This window comes from Sebastes fasciatus, chromosome 14 (genome assembly GCF_043250625.1).
Source record: "Sebastes fasciatus isolate fSebFas1 chromosome 14, fSebFas1.pri, whole genome shotgun sequence".
NCBI lineage: Eukaryota > Metazoa > Chordata > Actinopteri > Perciformes > Sebastidae > Sebastes > Sebastes fasciatus.
The window spans coordinates 32,833,727-32,850,933 of NC_133808.1; the positions used below are offsets into that span (position 1 = coordinate 32,833,727).

At 50.4% G+C, this 17,207-nt stretch overlaps 1 protein-coding gene across 4 annotated transcripts in view; it reads right to left on the reverse strand.

The window, feature by feature from the left end:
* The window catches only part of ttn.2 (titin, tandem duplicate 2), a 235,068-nt gene that overhangs the window by 31,394 nt on the left and 186,467 nt on the right, over nucleotides 1-17,207 (reverse strand). For all 4 annotated transcript variants that reach the window (XM_074657997.1, XM_074658000.1, XM_074657999.1 and 1 more), the window contains one exon: nucleotides 93-17,186. In XM_074657997.1, the coding sequence (XP_074514098.1) occupies nucleotides 93-17,186 (17,094 nt within the window). The remainder of the gene's footprint in view (nucleotides 1-92; nucleotides 17,187-17,207) is intronic.

Genomic DNA, 17,207 nt, shown 5'->3' on the forward strand with positions numbered 1-17,207 from the left:
GAGAAAAGAGGACATCACGTGTTTAATTTAAATTTATTTATCTTTTTCATAACAATAAGAATCTATAATGTTACCGACTTAAGATTCAATACCTGTGATCTTGGTTCCTTCTTTGGTCTCAGCAGAAACACCGACGCCGTACTCGTTCTCGCCTGTCACTCTGAAGTAGTAGACTCCTCCCTCCTGCAGGTCGGTCACCTTGTGAGTCAGTCTGTGGCATGTGTCAGTCAACCTGGTCCAGCCTTTCTTGCTGGCCTCACGGATATCAACAAGGTAGTTCTTGACTGGTCCTCCTCCCTCATTCTCAGGAGTGTCCCAGGTTACAGAAGCAGAGGTCCTGGACACGTCCTTGACCTCTACATGGGCAGGAGGTCCGGGGGAATCCAAGACTCTGACGACGAGTGTCAAGGAGGAGGTTCCTGCTACACTGGACAAGGTGATGGTGTATTTGCCAGAGTCGTTGCGAGTTGCCTTCTCTAAGGTGATGGAGGTGAAGGTGTCTGTGGTGTCAATGACAGCACGAACTCTAAGGTCGATGTCGGGCTTAGTCCAACTGACGGCGGGGATGGGTTTGCCTCTGAAGGGTACTGTCATGGTGAATGAGCTCCCATCCTTCACAATAAGAGTCTTCCTCATCTCATTGCTGATATCAAAGACTGGCTCCTCCACTTTTTCTTTGGCCACCTGCTTGTCTGATTCAGGACTGGGCTCACTGGCTCCAATCTTGTTAATGGACTTGACAACAAACACATATTCGACCCCAGGTGTCAATCCCACCACCGTAAACTCTGTGTTCTTGGTATTCTGGACTCCAACCATCCATTCATCATCTGCAGTATTCCTGTATTTGACTCTGTAACCAGTCACAGGTGATCCACCGTCAAATAGGGGCTTATTCCACGACAGGGTGACCGTGGTCTTTGTAGAGTCGATGATCTTAGGCTTAGCAGGAGGTGAAGGCAGGAACAGTGGGTCTTCAGCCTTTACGAGTGCGCAAGGGTTGCTGGGAGCACTGAGGCCGGCAGAATTCTCTGCAAACACTCTGTACTCGTACTCACAGCCCTGACGAAGGCGCGAGGCTTTGACTCTGAGGTCATAAACGGGTTTCTTGTTGACGCGGCACCAGCGAAGGCCAGTCTTCTCTCGCTTTTCAATGACATAGCCGGCGATACTGCTGCCACCATCAGAAACTGGTCTTTCCCAACAGATGGTCATTGCCTCACCAGTAACTGAAGTGACCTGAACATTAGTGGGAGCTGCAGACACAGTGAACGGATCCATGGCCTTTGCTGGCTCACTCTCCAGGGCCTCACCATCCCCATATTTGTTGACTCCCCTGACTCTAAAGATGTACTCATTTCCTTTGAGCAGCTTGGTCACTTTACAGGTGGTCGCCTTCATGTCACCATAGACGAGAGTCCAGGCGAGGCGACTGGTCTCGCGTTTCTCGACAATGTAGTGCATGATTTCAGCACCGCCGTTCTCCTGAGGGGGTCCCCACGTTATGGTGCATTTCTCGGCTGTGAGGCCAGACACCGCCAATGGTCCTGAGGAAGGTCCAGGCCGGTCCAGAACTTTACAGTTGATAGCCACAGACCTGGTTCCTGCCACATTGTGCAAGGTCAGGACATACTGGCCAGAGTCCCTCCTGATAGCGTCTCTGACGATCAAAGTGGTTGCGAAGTTGGTGGAGGTGATTTCACACCTGGCCTTGGCCTCAATCTCCTTTCCATCCTTAAACCAGGAGACAACTGGGAGTGGACGGCCTGTAATTTCAGCATCAATTCGGAAGACCTCTCCAGCCTTAACGACAACCAGCTGTCTGAGCTTATCTTCCAGGATAATAGTGGGAGGGTCTACATCATCCTTGACTGTGACGGGACCAGTGCTCTCTGAAGGAGCACTCAACAACTCTGCAGAATTCTTAGCAATGACATGGAAGTCATATTGGACATCTTCTGTGAGGCCTGTGACATCAAAGTAGGTGTCTTGCAGGTTGGTAAAATTGCATTTCAGCCAGCGGCCATTGGGAAGTTCCATCCGCTCCATGATATAGCCAGTTATCTTTACTCCGGCATCATACTCTGGCTTCTCCCAAAAGAGGGAAACTGAGGTCCTGGTAATGTTGGTGACTCTAAGGTTATGCGGAGATTCACATGGATCCCTGGCTGCCACGGGGTCGCTGGCCTTAGTGCATGGACCAATTCCAGCAATATTCTCAGCGTAGACTCTGAACTGATACTGCAGGCCTTCTTCAATGCCTGTCATCTTAAACTGGTTCTCAGCCAGCAGACCTCTGTTGACCTTGGTCCATAGGATGCTGCTGTGCTCTTTAGATTCAATGTGATAACCAATTACAGGGCTGCCACCATCACTGGCTGGTCTGCCCCACACCACAAGCATGCCATACTTGGTAGCATGGGAAACATGGACGTTGGTAGGAGGGCCAGGAGGCTCGAAGGGATACTGAGCAACAACAGGAGTAGAGTCAATGGAAGAACTCTTGCCATAACGGTTCTCAGCTGCAATACGGAACTGATACTCTGTTCCCTGAGTGAGACGAGACACCTTGATTGATGTCCTGGCTACTGTGGCTGAGACAATCTGCCACGAGGTTGTGGTAGTGTCTCTCTTCTCCACCACGTAGTTGTTGATTTGGCATCCACCGTCATAGACTGGAGAATCCCAAGACAGAGCGATGAAGTCAGCGCTCACCTCATCCATCTTAATGTTGCTGGGTGGGCCAGGTTTGTCCAGGATTATAACAGAAATTTCAGCCGTCTTGGTGCCAACTGAGTTTGTCAGAGTGATCACATACTTCCCGACATCGTCCTTGGTTGCATCCTTGATGACAATCTTGGATGAGGTCTTGGAAGTAAGGACATTCACCCTGGTTGTTTGTTTAAGCACCTGGCCATCCTTCTTCCAGGACACCTCGGGATGAGGTCTGCCTCTGAAGGGAACATCAATCTTTAGGTCATCTCCTGCTTTTATACTGTATGTGTCGTACACCAGGCTGATGATGGGCTCCATCGTGATGTCCTTCACCGCCACAGGGTTAGCCAGAGCCTTGGCATCACTCCTGCCCTTATCATTCACAGCAGTCACCCTGAAGGAGTATTCCTCTCCCGTTATGAGTCCACCAATAGTAGCTTCCAGTGCTTTCACTTCACTGCACACGGTCCATTTGTCATCTCCCTTGGGCTGCATCTCCACAATAAAGTTTGTAATCTTGCTGCCTCCATCATGATCAGGCTTCTCCCAGGCAAGAGAGACGGTATGACGAGTCACGTCGACCAGGACAACCTTGCCAGGAGGCAAAGGAGCCTCAGCCACCTTGACTTGATCTGTGGAGGCAGGCAGACCTACTCCCAGCTCATTCACAGCCAACACGCGGAAATAGTAACGGCCTCCCCCCTGCAGGTCAGAAATAATGTACGAGTTCCTCACACAGTTGGTGCAAACACTGGTGAAAGCCATTCTCTTCTGTTCTCTCTTCTCCACAATGTAGTGTGATATCTTAGCCCCGCCATCGATGAGAGGAGGCTCCCACGAGAGAGAGACAGAAGATCTCTTCACATCCTTGACCCCGAGGTTGGTCGGAGCGCTGGGGGAGTCCAGAACTCTGACATTGATGAAGGCTGATTTAGAACCGCTGAGGTTCTCAAGGGTCAGCACATATTTGCCAGTGTCGAATCTATCAACATTCTCAATCACCAGCATTGTGTAAGAGCTTGTGACTTCAATCTGGGCACGCTCATTCAAAGTGCCGTCAGCCTTTGACCATCTGACCTCAGGCTCAGGCTTTCCCCTGATTGTCACAAACAGACGCAAGTTGGCGGTGGCACGGACATTGACCATCTTCCTCAAATCAGCATCTAGTTCAATTTCAGGAGCCTCCAGCCTCTCCGCAGCGATCACAGAACCAGGTAGGTCCACATGATCTCCTACGCCCTCGCAGTTAATGGCACAGATGCGGAAGTTGTACTCTGCATTCTCCTTCAGATGCTTTACGGTGTAGTGAGTGGCCTGAACACCACTGTGTGGCGTGGAAGTGATCCATTCATCATCTGCTGCCTCCTTCCTTTCAACAACATATCCGCTGATCTGTGCTCCACCATCGTAGATAGGCCTGGACCAGGTCAGAGAGACTGTGGTGCTCGAATGGCCGGTGACTTTGGGGTTATTTGGAGCTCCTGGTGGATAAATGGCATCACAGGCTTTGATGTATTCAGACGCTTCACTAGGCTTCCCCACACCAGCTGCATTTTCAGCTGAGATCCTGAATTCATAATAGTGGCCATCTGTGAGGCCAGCGCATCTGAATCTCAGGTCACTCAGTCTCTTCTTGTTGCACTTAGTCCATCTGATGCCCTCCTTATCACGTTTTTCAAGGACATATCCTTCAATCTCAGCTCCTCCATTATGCTCTGGCCTCTCCCACGTAAGCACTATGGAGTCCCTGGTGATAGCGCTAGGCTCCGGGATGGAGGGGGCACTGGGAGTGGTGAAAGGGTTACGAGCAATAACGGGCTCAGATTCCAAAGGCTCACCAACGCCATATTTATTCACAGCAGTAACTCTGAAGATGTATTCATTGCCAGGCAGCAGTTTTGTGACCTTGTAGCTGATGGCCTGGATCTTGGGCTCAACTATGGTCCACGACAAACGACTGGTCTCTCTCTTCTCAATGATGTAATGAGAGATGCTGGCTCCGCCGTCATGCGAGGGATGGTTCCAGTGCAGGTAACATTTCTCAGATGTGACCCCTTTGACTTCTAGAGGGCCATCTGGAGGACCGGGTCTATCCAGAACTTTAACATTCACAGGGATCATCTTGACTCCCCCAACATTGACAAGTTTGAGGTAAAAGTGGCCACCATCCACTCTGATGCAATCCTTGACTGTCAGGGTGGTACCTGTGAGTGTAGTCTTGACCTCCATTCTTGGCGTGGTTTTGTCAATCTCCTTTCCGTCCTTCAGCCAAATGACTTCAGGCAGTGGCTTGCCAGTGTAGTCGGCATCAATGACGAATGTCTCGCCAGCACTAACAACAGTCAGATCCTTGAATTTAGAATCCAGGGTGGCCTCTGGAGCCACAATTTCATCTTTGGCAGTAATTTCTCCTGTGCCCTGAGAAGGACGGCTGGAAATGCCAGCAGCATTCCTGGCAATGACTCTGTACTCGTAAACGCAGTCCTCAGTCAGGCCGGTGAGTGTGAACTGGGTACCGATGATGTTGGTGAAGCTGGCCTTCATCCAGCGGGTATCTGGATGTTTCTTCCTCTCGATCAGATAGCCAGTGATTGGAGCACCTCCGTCATACTGAGGCTTGGTCCACTGAAGCGTCACATGATTTCTGGTGATATCAATGGCCTCGGGAGTTCCTGGTGGGTCACAGGGGTCCCTGGCTACTGTGCTCTCAGAGACCTTGCTAGCTGGGCTGAGTCCAGCGATGTTTTCAGCATAAACTCTGAATTCATACTCGATGCCTTCTTCCAGCTCTGTAGTCTTGAAACGTGTATCTGGGATTAGAAGCTTGTTGAGTTTAGTCCACAGGAGGCTGTTCTTCTCTTTTCTGTCGAGGTGATAGCCTATGATGGGGCTGCCTCCGTTGTTGGTGGGAGGTTTCCACTCAACGACCATGCTTTCCTTGGTTGCGGCGGAAACAGCTGGTGTTCCCGGGGCAGCAGGCTCACTGAACGGATACTGAGCGATAACGTTCGAAGAAACAATGGCAGAACTCTTTCCATATCTATTCTCAGCAGAAACTCTGAATTGATACTCAGTTCCGGTCTTCAAGTTGGTGACTTTGATGGTCGTCCTGGCAATGGTAGCAGACACGATCTGCCACGCTGTTGTGGTGGTATCTCTCTTCTCCACGATGTAGTTGTTGATCTGACAGCCTCCGGTGTACTCTGGTGGCTCCCAGGAGAGATTGACATAATTAGAGCTCACCTCCTCAATCTTGATAGGGCCTGTGGGTGGGCCAGGCTTTTCAAGAATAATGACAGTGATCTCCTCCGTGGCTGCTCCGACACCGCTGGTGGCTGTGATGGTGTATTTCCCAGAGTCTTCCTTATTTGCATCCTTGATGCACAGCTTCGTAGATGATGGTGTGCTGGATACATTTAGTCTTGTTGTCTCCTTAAGAGCATGCCCATCCTTCTTCCATTCAACCTTGGGAACAGGGCGTCCAATCACTGGAATATCAAGCTTCAGATCCTCACCCTGCTGTAAACTGCATGTGTTGAATTTCATCTTGAATCCGGGCAAGATAGTTACATCTTTAGCAGTGACCGGTGCAGCCAGAGGCCTGGGGTCACTCCTGCCCTTCTCATTGAAAGCCGACACTCTGAACAGATACTCATGGCCTTTACTTAGGCCTGTGACGGTGCCCTCGCAGGTTTTGGTTGTGGCGGCCACCACCCATTCCTCTGAACCCACCGGCTGCATCTCAATGTAGTAGCCCATGATCCTGCTTCCTCCATCGTGGACTGGCTTCTCCCAGGAGAAGGAGGCAGAGGTTTTGGTAACTTCAGTCAAAGTGACCTTACCCACTGGTAGAGGAGGCTCAGAGGTCTTAACTGAGTCTTCCATCTCAGCTGGCTGTCCCACGCCAAACTCGTTCTCTGCTAAGACTCTGAAGTAGTAGATAGTTCCCTCAGTGAGGCCTGTAATACGGTAACTTGTCTTTGTGCACTTGTTGTCCACATTAGAGTAAACTATCCTGGTAGACTCACGCTTTTCCACTAGGTAATTCGTGATTCTTGCACCACCATCGATAAGAGGAGGCTCCCAGGTCAGAGTGACACTTTCCCTCTTGATGTCTTTCACTGTCAGATTCAGAGGGGCCCCGGGAGTGTCCAGAACTTTAACAGAGACAAAGGCTGATTTGGTGCCGGCGCTATTTTCCAAGTTGAGGATGTATTTTCCAGCATCGTATTTGTCACAGATGTCGACGGAGAGCTGTGTGTATTCGTCACCAGTGTCTATCTGAGCTTTAAAGGGCAGTACTCCACCCTCCTTGGCCCAGCTGATCTCAGGAGTAGGATGGCCCTTGAATGGAATGCAGATTTTCATCGAGCCTCCTGCGCGGACAACTATTCCCTTCCTGAGCTCTGAATCCAGAATCATCTCTGGGGGATCAAGCTTATCCAAAGGTTTCACGACTCCCTCGATCTCGGTGGGCTCACCAACACCCAGTTTATTGATGGCACATATGCGCACCTTGTATTCCTGGTGCTCTGTCAACTTGGTGATGGTAAACTTGGTGGCATTAACTCCGGAAGGTGGGGTGCATATGCTCCACTCCTCCTCATCAGCTTTAGTAATTTCTACAGCGTATCCTTGAATCTCACAACCACCATCATAGATAGGCCGGTGCCAGGACAGACTGACGGTATCTTTAGTTATGTTGACCACATGGGCATTGGAGGGACAGCCTGGTTCAAACATAGGGTCACAGGCTTTGAGGTAGGGAGTAGCTGGGCTTGGCTGACCCACTCCAGCTACATTTTCAGCTGATACCCTGAATTCGTATTCATGGTCCTCAGTCAGTCCTGTTACTCTGAAACGCAAGTCCGTCACTCTACGTTTGTTGCACTTGGTCCACCTTATTCCGGCTCGGTCTCTCTTCTCAACGATGTAACCAGCGATCTCACTGCCTCCGGTGGTCTCGGGGCGGTTCCAGCAGACAGTCATGGAGTCCCTGGTGATGTTAGTGATCTCAAGCTCCTGAGGTGAGCCAGGGGTTACGAATGGATTTCTCATGATAACTGGCACTGATTCAAGAGGCTCGCCCATGTCGTATTTGTTGACAGCCATGACTCTGAAGATGTACTCATTGCCCTTCAACAGTTTGGTAACCTTGAACATGGTAGCTCCACAGTCACCAGAGACAACGGTCCATGCCAGGCGGCTGGTTTCTCTCTTCTGAATGACGTAGTGAGAAATGCTAGCTCCTCCGTCATGCCTGGGGGGCAGCCATGACAGTGAGCACTTCTCCTCAGTGACATTGCTAACGGTAAGAGGTCCCTCTGAGGGGCCTGGTCTGTCCAGGACCTTCACACTGAACGGGACGGTCTTAGATCCCGCCACATTAGTCAGAACCAGTGTGTACTGTCCACCATCCACTCTGATGGCATCCTTCACAACGAGCAAAGGCTTAAAATCTGTGTTTTTGATTTCAGCTCTTGCCGAGTTTTCAACTTCAACATTTCCCTTGAACCACTGGGCTGAGGGGATGGGCTTTCCTTCCACACTGGCCTCCAGACTGAAAGTGTCTCCAGCATTGACAACAATGGTCTGGTTGTATATAGGATCCGTCTCACACTTGGGTGTCTCAACTTCATCCCTGGCTGTGACGGATCCTGTGCTCTCGGAGGGCTTGCTGACAGCACCGGCTGCATTCCTCGCAATTACTCTGAAATCATATTTACTGTCTTCTGTCAAGCCAGTTACTGTGAATTCAAGTTCAATGACGTTTGCAAAGCTGGCCTTCATCCACTTTCCTTCGGGAAGGTCACGTTTCTCCACTACATAGCCAGTGATTAAGCTTCCACCGTCATACTCTGGAGGGGTCCACCTCAGCTTTACTGAGTGCCTGGACACAATCACAGCCTCAGGACGGCCAGGAGGATAACATGGGTCACGGGCTACATAAACCTCAGACACTTTGCTGCATTTTCCGATGCCGACTATATTCTCAGCATAGACTCTGTACTCGTACTCAATGCCTTCCTCAAGAGGAGTAGATTTGAACCTGCAGTCTTGGATGAGCATTCTGTTGATCTTGGTCCAGAGGATACTATTCTTCTCCTTTCTCTCCAGATGGTAGCCCAAAATGGCACTGCCTCCATCGGATGGGGGTTTGTGCCACTCAACAATCATATAGTCTTTAGAGTATAAAGACACAAATGGTGTTCCTGGTGGGCCGGGCTCCTGGAATGGATACTGTGCCACAACAGGCACTGAATCAATTGCGTAACTCTTTCCATATCTATTCTCAGCATAGATTCTGAACTGGTATTCAGAGCCCGTCTTCAGATTGCTCACTTTCAGCGTGGTTCTGGCCACGGTGGCAGATACGACCACCCAGTTGGTTGTCGTCGTGTCTCTCTTCTCAACCACATAGTTGGAGATTGGGCAGCCACCTGTATACGCAGGAGGTTCCCAGTTAAGAGTCATACTCTCAGCACTGACATCCTCCAATTTGACAGGTCCTGTTGGTGGGCCTGGTTTGTCCAGGGTAATCACCTCAATAGTGGCATCCTTGGAACCCAGGGGACTGGTGACATTGATGCTGTACATGCCTCCGTCCTCTTTGGTAGCATCCTTTATGGAGAGAGTGGTGTGACGCGCTGCGTTGGTGACATTGACTCTGGTGGTCTGCTTAAGGGCCGCTCCATCCTTGGTCCAAGTGATGGTTGGCTTTGGATGACCGGCAACTGGGACCTCTATCTTGAGGTCATACCCCACCTGGACATTGTAGGTGCTCGTTTGGGGTCTAACAGCAGGCTCGATCACAAGGTCCTTAGCTACAACTGATTGAACCAGTTGTCTGGCGTCACTTTTGCCCTTGTCATTTACAGCACTAACTCTGAACTGGTACTCCTCTCCCTTGAGTAGATTTGACACTACGGTCTCCAGTGCCTTCCCACTAGCGCACACAGACCAAACCTCACTGTCCTTAGGTGAAAGTTCAACTTCATAGTAACTGATCCTACTGCCACCATCGTGTTCAGGCTTCTCCCAGGCGAGAGTTACAGTGCTACTAGTGACGTCAACAACACTGACTTTGCCAGGTGGCTGAGGCTTCTCAGATATCTTAATTGGTTGTAGAGTTTTAGCAGGGGCACCCACACCATATTCATTCTCAGCCAGGACTCTGAAGAAGAAGATTCCACCCTCTGGAAGAGGCTCAACCTTCCATGACATCTTGTTGCAGGTGGTAATGGGAGAGTAAACTTTCCTGGTGCTCTCACGCTTCTCAACAATGTAATGCTTAATCTTTGAGCCGCCATCCAGGATTGGAGGCTCCCATGTGAGACTGACAGAATTCTTGGTGATCTCTTTCACCAAGAAGTTAGCCGGTGCACCAGGTGAGTCCAGGACTCTGACACTGATGAAGACTGACTTCACTCCGCTGGCGTTCTCTGCAGTTAGGGTGTACTTGCCGGTGTCAAATCTGTCAACGTTCTCAATGACAAGTAAAGCATAGCTGCCTGTATTGTCAATCATGGCAGTTTCCTTAATCTCCCCCTCAGCCTTGCCCCATTTCACCTCGGGAGCTGGACGACCTCTCACAGGAACATACAGCCTGAGAGTGCTTGCTGCTCTAATGTTGATCATCTTTCTCATATCGTTATCCAGGTCAAGATCAGGAGCCTCGAGTTTCTCCTCCATAAGAATTTTTCCTGGAATATCAGCATGCTCCCCAACGCCAACTTTGTTAATGGCGCACACTCTGAATTGGTATTCGTGCTTCTCCAGAAGCCTTTTCACCGTAAACTTGGTGTCTGTGATTCCAGTTGGAGGAGTGCACATAGACCACTCGTCAGATGCAGTATTGCAGGCCTCAACAATGTAAGCCTGAATCTCACAGCCACCATCATAGATGGGTTTGCCCCATGTCAGGGAAACAGTGGACCTAGATGTGTCTACCACCTTGGGGTTGTTTGGTGGGCCTGCTTTGAAGATGGGATCCAATGCTTTGTAGTACACTGTTGCTGCACTAGGTGTGCCAACACCTCCGGCATTTTCAGCAGCAACTCTGAATTCATAGCTGTGGTTTTCTAGGAGTCCTGTCACTCTGAAGCGCAGCTCACTCACTGTGCGCTTGTTGCACCTGGTCCATCTCACACCGTCCTTGTCACGTTTCTCAACGACGTATCCATGGATAGGGCTGCCACCGTCATTAGTTGGTCTCTCCCAGGTCACCACCATGGAGTCTTTGGTGATTGTGGAGACTTCTACCTCTGTTGGCGAGTTGGGAGCGACATATGGATTCTTGGCAATCATCGACTCAGATTCCAAAGGCTCACCAACTCCGTATTTATTGACTGGAATCACTCTGAAGATGTACTCATTACCAGGAAGAAGTTTTGTGATCTTCAGGTTCAGTGTCTGAACCTTTTGTTCAACTACAGTCCAAACTAGTCGGCTGGTTTCCCTCCTCTCAATGATGTAATGGGAAACATCGCTACCTCCATCTTGCAGGGGAGATTTCCAGGCAATGGAGCATTTCTCACTGGTGACCCCATAGATGGAGATAGGGCCTTCGGGTGGACCTGGTCTGTCCAGGACCTTGACGTTAATGTTAACAGATTTCTCTCCTCCAACATTCTTTACCAGCAAAGTGTACTGACCTCCATCCACACGGATAGCTTCTTTAACAACTAGACAAGCTGTAAAGTCTGTGTTCTTGAGCTCTAGGCGTGCTGCTTCGGCAATCTCTTTGCCCTCCTTCAGCCAGTGTACCGTGGGCACAGGCTTACCATAGAAAGCAGCCTCGAGCCTGAATGTCTCTCCAGCATTTACTACCACAGCCTGGGAGTATTTAGCTTCTAAGTCAATCTTGGGCGGATCCACCTCATCCCTAGCAGTGATGGCTCCAGTAGAATCAGAGGGCGCACTGAAGACACTTGCTGAATTCCTGGCGATGACACGGAACTCATAAATCTGATCTTCAGTAAGTCCGGTGACGACAAATTCAGTTTCAATAACGTTGGCGAAACTGGCCTTCATCCAGCGGCCAGATCCCTCCTTCTTCTCAACCACGTAGCCTGTGATCTTGATGCCGCCATCATACTCAGGTTTGGTCCATCTGAGTGTCACTTGGTGTCTTGTCACAATGACAGCCTCTGGTTTTCCTGGTCTGTCACAGGGATCTCTGGCCACTTGCATTTCACTCAGTATGCTGGCTTTGCTGAGACCAACAATATTCTCGGCATAGACTCTGAACTCATAGTCGATACCCTCCTCGAGGGCAACAACCTTAAATCTGGTCTCTGGGATGAGTTGTTTGTTCTGTTTCACCCACATTATGCTGTTTTTCTCTTTGAGCTCCAAGTGGTAACCAAGAATCTTGCTTCCACCATCACTGCTGGGTTTCTCCCACACAACCACCATGCTCTCCTTAGTGGCTGACTGGACCACAACAGAACGTGGCGAGCCGGGGACTTCGAACGGATACTGAGCAACAATGCTATCAGAGAGCAGGACTGAGGACTTGCCATATCTATTCTCTGCAGCAATCCTAAACTGGTACTCGATTCCAGTCTTCAGACGAGCTGCCTTGATGGTGGTTCTGGCCACTGTAGCTGACACAATCTGCCAGTTAGTGGTAGATGTGTCTCTCTTCTCAACAATGTAATTGTTGATGGCGCAACCGCCATCATACTCTGGTGGATTCCAGGACAGGACCACGCTGTCAGCAGTGACCTCATCCAGCTTGATTGGGCCGGTTGGAGGACCAGGTTTGTCTAGAACAACCACACTGATGTCTGTAGATGCCTCTCCAACTGCATTGGTCAGTTTGATAGTGTATGTGCCCACATCATCTCTGCAAGCCTCTTTAATAACCAAGAGAAGGTTTTTGTCTGTGGCTTCAGCATTAACTCTTGTTGTCTCCTTGAGAACGACGCCATCTTTGAGCCAAGTTGCTGTTGCCTTGGGACAGGCATCATATGGTACATCCATCTTCAGATCATCTCCTGCTAGCACACTGAACGTGCTGAAACCCAGTTTGAAGGTTGGTGAGATGATGAGGTCTTTAGCCACCACAGGCATGCTGAGAGGACGTGGATCACTAACCCCCTTTTCGTTGGCGGCTGAGATACGGAACATGTACTCCTCTCCCTGTGTAAGGCCAGTTACAACAGCCACATTGGTCTTCACCACCATGACCTGGATCCACTTCTCACTACCTTTACCCTGCATCTCAACAATATAGCCTGTGATTCTGCTGCCACCATCATGGTCAGGCTTTTCCCAAGTTAGTGCGACGCTGGAGCTGGTAACTTCAAGAAGGGACACTTTGCCTGGTGGTAGAGGCTTCTCTGATGCTTTAACTGGTTCAACAGTCTCCGTAGGGAGTCCAATGCCATATTCGTTCTCAGCCAGGATTCTAAAGAAGTACATCTTTCCCTCCTCCAGGTCTCCGACTTTCCAACTAGACTTGTGGCAGCTGCCGCAGACTGTTGAATAGGCCTTTCTGGTTGACTCACGCTTCTCCACAATGTAGCTGCGGACTCTGGAGCCGCCATCGATGAGGGGTGCATCCCAAACAATGGAAACTGAATCTTTAGTGACCTCCCTGACAAACAGATTCTGAGGTGCTCCAGGAGTATCTAGCACCCTGACGTTAACATAGGCTGTCTTGCTTCCTGAGGCATTCTCTACAGTCACCAGGTATTTACCTGCATCAAACCTGTCAACATGTTCTACCTGGAGAGTGGTGAACGATGAGGTGATTTCAATGTTAGCTCGGTCCAGGGATTCTCCATGCTCTCTTGACCATTTAACTTCAGGTACTGGTCTGCCTTTAATAGGAACAAAGAGTCTGAGTGTGCTACAGGCTCTGATGCAGACCACCTTACGAAGCTCTGCTCCAAGTTCAATTTCTGGAGGAAGCAATCTGTCTTCAGCCTTCGGGGTTCCAGGAACAGCAGCCGGCTCTCCCACGCCCTCACAATTAGTGGCACAAATGTTTACTTTGTAATCTTGGTTTTCCTTCAAGCTGGTAATGGTGAAGGACGTAGCTGTCCATCCCTTCTTGGGAGTGTGTATTGTCCACTCATCCTCCTCAGGCAGGCAGGTCTCCACAATGTAACCGGTGATTTCAGAACCACCATCGTAGACGGGCTTGTTCCAGGCGAGGGTGATGGAAGACTTGGTTGTGTCCAGCACTCTGGGGTTCCCTGGAGGTCCAGGCTGGAAGATGGTGTCTACGGCTTTGTAGAATGGACTGGAAGGACTAGGCTGGCTTAGACCAGCATTATTCTCAGCAAAAACTCTGAATTCATACTCATGTCCTGGTGTGAGGCCAGAGGCCTTGAAGCGCAGGTCAGTTACAGTCCTCTTGTTGCATTTCACCCAGCGCAGGCCAGTCTTATCCCGTCTCTCAATTATGTAGGTGTTTAATCTGCTGCCTCCGTCGTGTTCAGGGCGCTCCCAGCAGACGACCATGGAGTCCCTGGTAATGATGGTGACTTCGGGCTGCGTTGGTGGGTCGCTGGGGACATAGGGGTTGGCACAGATGACCGCTTCAGACTCCAGGGGCTCACCCACGCCATACTTGTTAACAGCCATGACTCTGAATACGTATTCATTGCCCTTCAGAAGCTTGGTGACCTTGAATCTGTTAGCCTGAAGGTCTGTGGCCACATTTGTCCACGCCAACCTACTGGTCTCTCGCTTCTGAATGATAAAGTACTCAATCTTGGCACCGCCATCATGTGTTGGATGGAGCCAGTTAAGGACACATTTCTCAGCGGTGACGTCGGTAACAGAGAGGGAGTCCGGCGGTCCAGGTCTGTCAAGCACCTTGACGTTGAACGTGAACTTGGCAAAGCCACCGGGATTGCTTGCAGTCAGAGTAAAAGCACCTCCATCCTTCCTCAGGGAATCTTTGTTCATTAGAGTGGTGTGGAAGTCAGTTGTCTTTATCTCCAGCTTGGCTGTATCCTCAAGCTCTTTTCCTTCCTTGGTCCACACCAGAGATGGGAGTGGTCTGCCAGTCACATTGGCCTCCAGCTTGAACACCTCTCCTGCCATGACGACAACATTGCTGCTATACGAAGAGTCGACGTCAAGCCTGGGCTCTTCGATGTCATCTCTGCATGTGATTGCCTCTGAAGGCTGGGACGGAGCACTAACAGCACCGGCTGAGTTTCTAGCAAACACTCGGAATTCGTAAGTTGCATCTTCGATCAGACCGCTGACTGTGTAGATGGTTTCTAGGATGTTGTTAAAGTTGGCTTTGAGCCAGCGTCCATTGGGCATCTCTCTCCTCTCTACTGTGTATCCGGTGATGGAAAATCCACCATCTCCCTCTGGTTTGGTCCATGACACCGTCACCTCATGTCTGGTGACGTTCAGTGCCACGGGCCTGCCTGGTTGGTCGACTGGGTCCAAAGCATACATAGGCTCAGAGGGTTTGCTTGGTTTGCTGAGACCGGCCATGTTTTCAGCAGTGACACGGTGTTCGTACGCAATGCCATCAACGAGGCCTGTTGATTTGAAGATATTTCCGACAACGAGAGCTTTGCTGACTCTCTGCCACAGGATGCTGTTTCTCTCTTTTCTGTCCACATGATAGCCGAGGATGGCGCTGCCTCCGTCAGAGGAAGGCTCATTCCAGCTCAGAGTCATCGCATCTTTATTGAAAGACGTGACCGCAGGAATGCCCGGCTGGCCTGGCACATCAAATGGATATGTGGCCACCACTGGCTCGGAGACAATGCACGGTCCGATGCCATATCTGTTCTGGGCCTTGACACGGAACTGATATTGGATTCCAGTGTTGAGTCGGGCTGCCTTGAATGTGGTGCGGATCACTGTGGCTGCCAACTCCATCCAGGAAGTACCGATAGTCTCCCGCATCTCAACAATGTAGTTGTTGATGGGAACACCTCCATCGTGCTCTGGTGCCTCCCAGGACATGAGGACATAATCACACGACACCTCGTCCAGCTTTATGGGACCGGTGGGAGGACCTGGAATGTCGTGGACCAGGACTGTGATTGTCTCTGTCACTGTACCCAGCATGTTCTTTCCAGTCATGGAATACTGGCCTGCGTCTTTCCTCTTGATCTCATTGATGTTGAGGATAGTTGATGTTGCCGTGGTTTCGACGTTGATTCTTTGCGTTTCCTTGAGCCCTATGTCTCCCTTCTTCCAGGAAACCACAGGTCTGGGTTTGCCGAGCACCGGAATCTCCACCTTGACACGGTCCCCTGCTTTGGCGATGACCGTCATCTGGTAGACGCCACGCATGTCAAAGGAAGGAGCGGAAGTCTGCTCTTTGATAACAGCAGGCCTGCTCTCACGTGGGTCGCTCCTGCCTGATGCGTTGACAGCTATTATGCGGAAGGTATATTCTGCGCCCTCAATCAGATCTGTGACGGTGTAGTCCAGAGCCTTGATTGTGGTCACATGGACCCACTGGTCAGTGTCCTTCTTCTGGGCCTCAATAACATATCCAGTGATCAAGCTGCCACCATCATGCAAGGGTTTGGTCCACGCCAGGCTGGCACTGTCATTAGTCACGTCTGTGACATACAAGTTCTCTGGTGTAGAGGGGGCCTGGGATGCCCTGATTGGCTGAGGGCTTTCAGCAGGCTCACCTACGCCCAGGTCATTCTCAGCGGAGATACGGAAGTAGTAGTAAGCTCCCTCCTCAAGGTCTTGAAACTTGTAGGAACACTTCTGCCACGTAGTGCTAAGCACTGTGTAGGCCTTCTTGGTGGCCGCTCTCTTTTCAATAATGTAGTTGTGAATCTTAGAACCACCGTCGATTATGGGGATTTCCCACTGGAGGGTGATGCTGTTCTTAGTGATCTCTCTGGGCTTGACGTTGACTGGCGGTCCGGGCGTGTCCAGAACCTTCACGTTAACAAAGCCGGTCTTCTTTCCGGCAACATTCTCAAGACACAGGTTGTACTTTCCAGCATCGTATCTGGTGCAGTCAGGAATAACCAGCAGAGTGTAGGACTCGGTGGTGTCGATGTTTGCTCGTGTTTTCAGATTGGTGTCATCTTTGCTCCAGGTTACTTCAGGAACAGGACGACCCCTGATGGGAACAAACATGCGGATCGAAGCACGACACCGGACCACCAGGGTTCTCCTGAGTTCAGCATCCAGCTCATAGTCCGGCAGCGCCTCCTGGTCCACCAGTTCAGTCACTTTCTCGACTTCTGCTGGCTCGCCAACTCCCTCAGAGTTTACAGCGGAGACTCTGAAGTGGTATTTGCCTCCTTTTTGAAGTTTACCAATAACGTATTCAGTAGCTTTCAGTGGATAGTGTGTCTCCACCTCCCAGTCATCATGCCCCTCCTTTTTGTACTCAACAATATATCCATCGACTTCAAGACCACCATCATAGTGGGGTCGGCCCCAGGCGAAGGAAGCTGTGGTTTTCGTGGTGTCTGTAATTCTGGCGTTGGATGGAGGACCAGGTGGATCTAATAAACAAGAAAAACAGG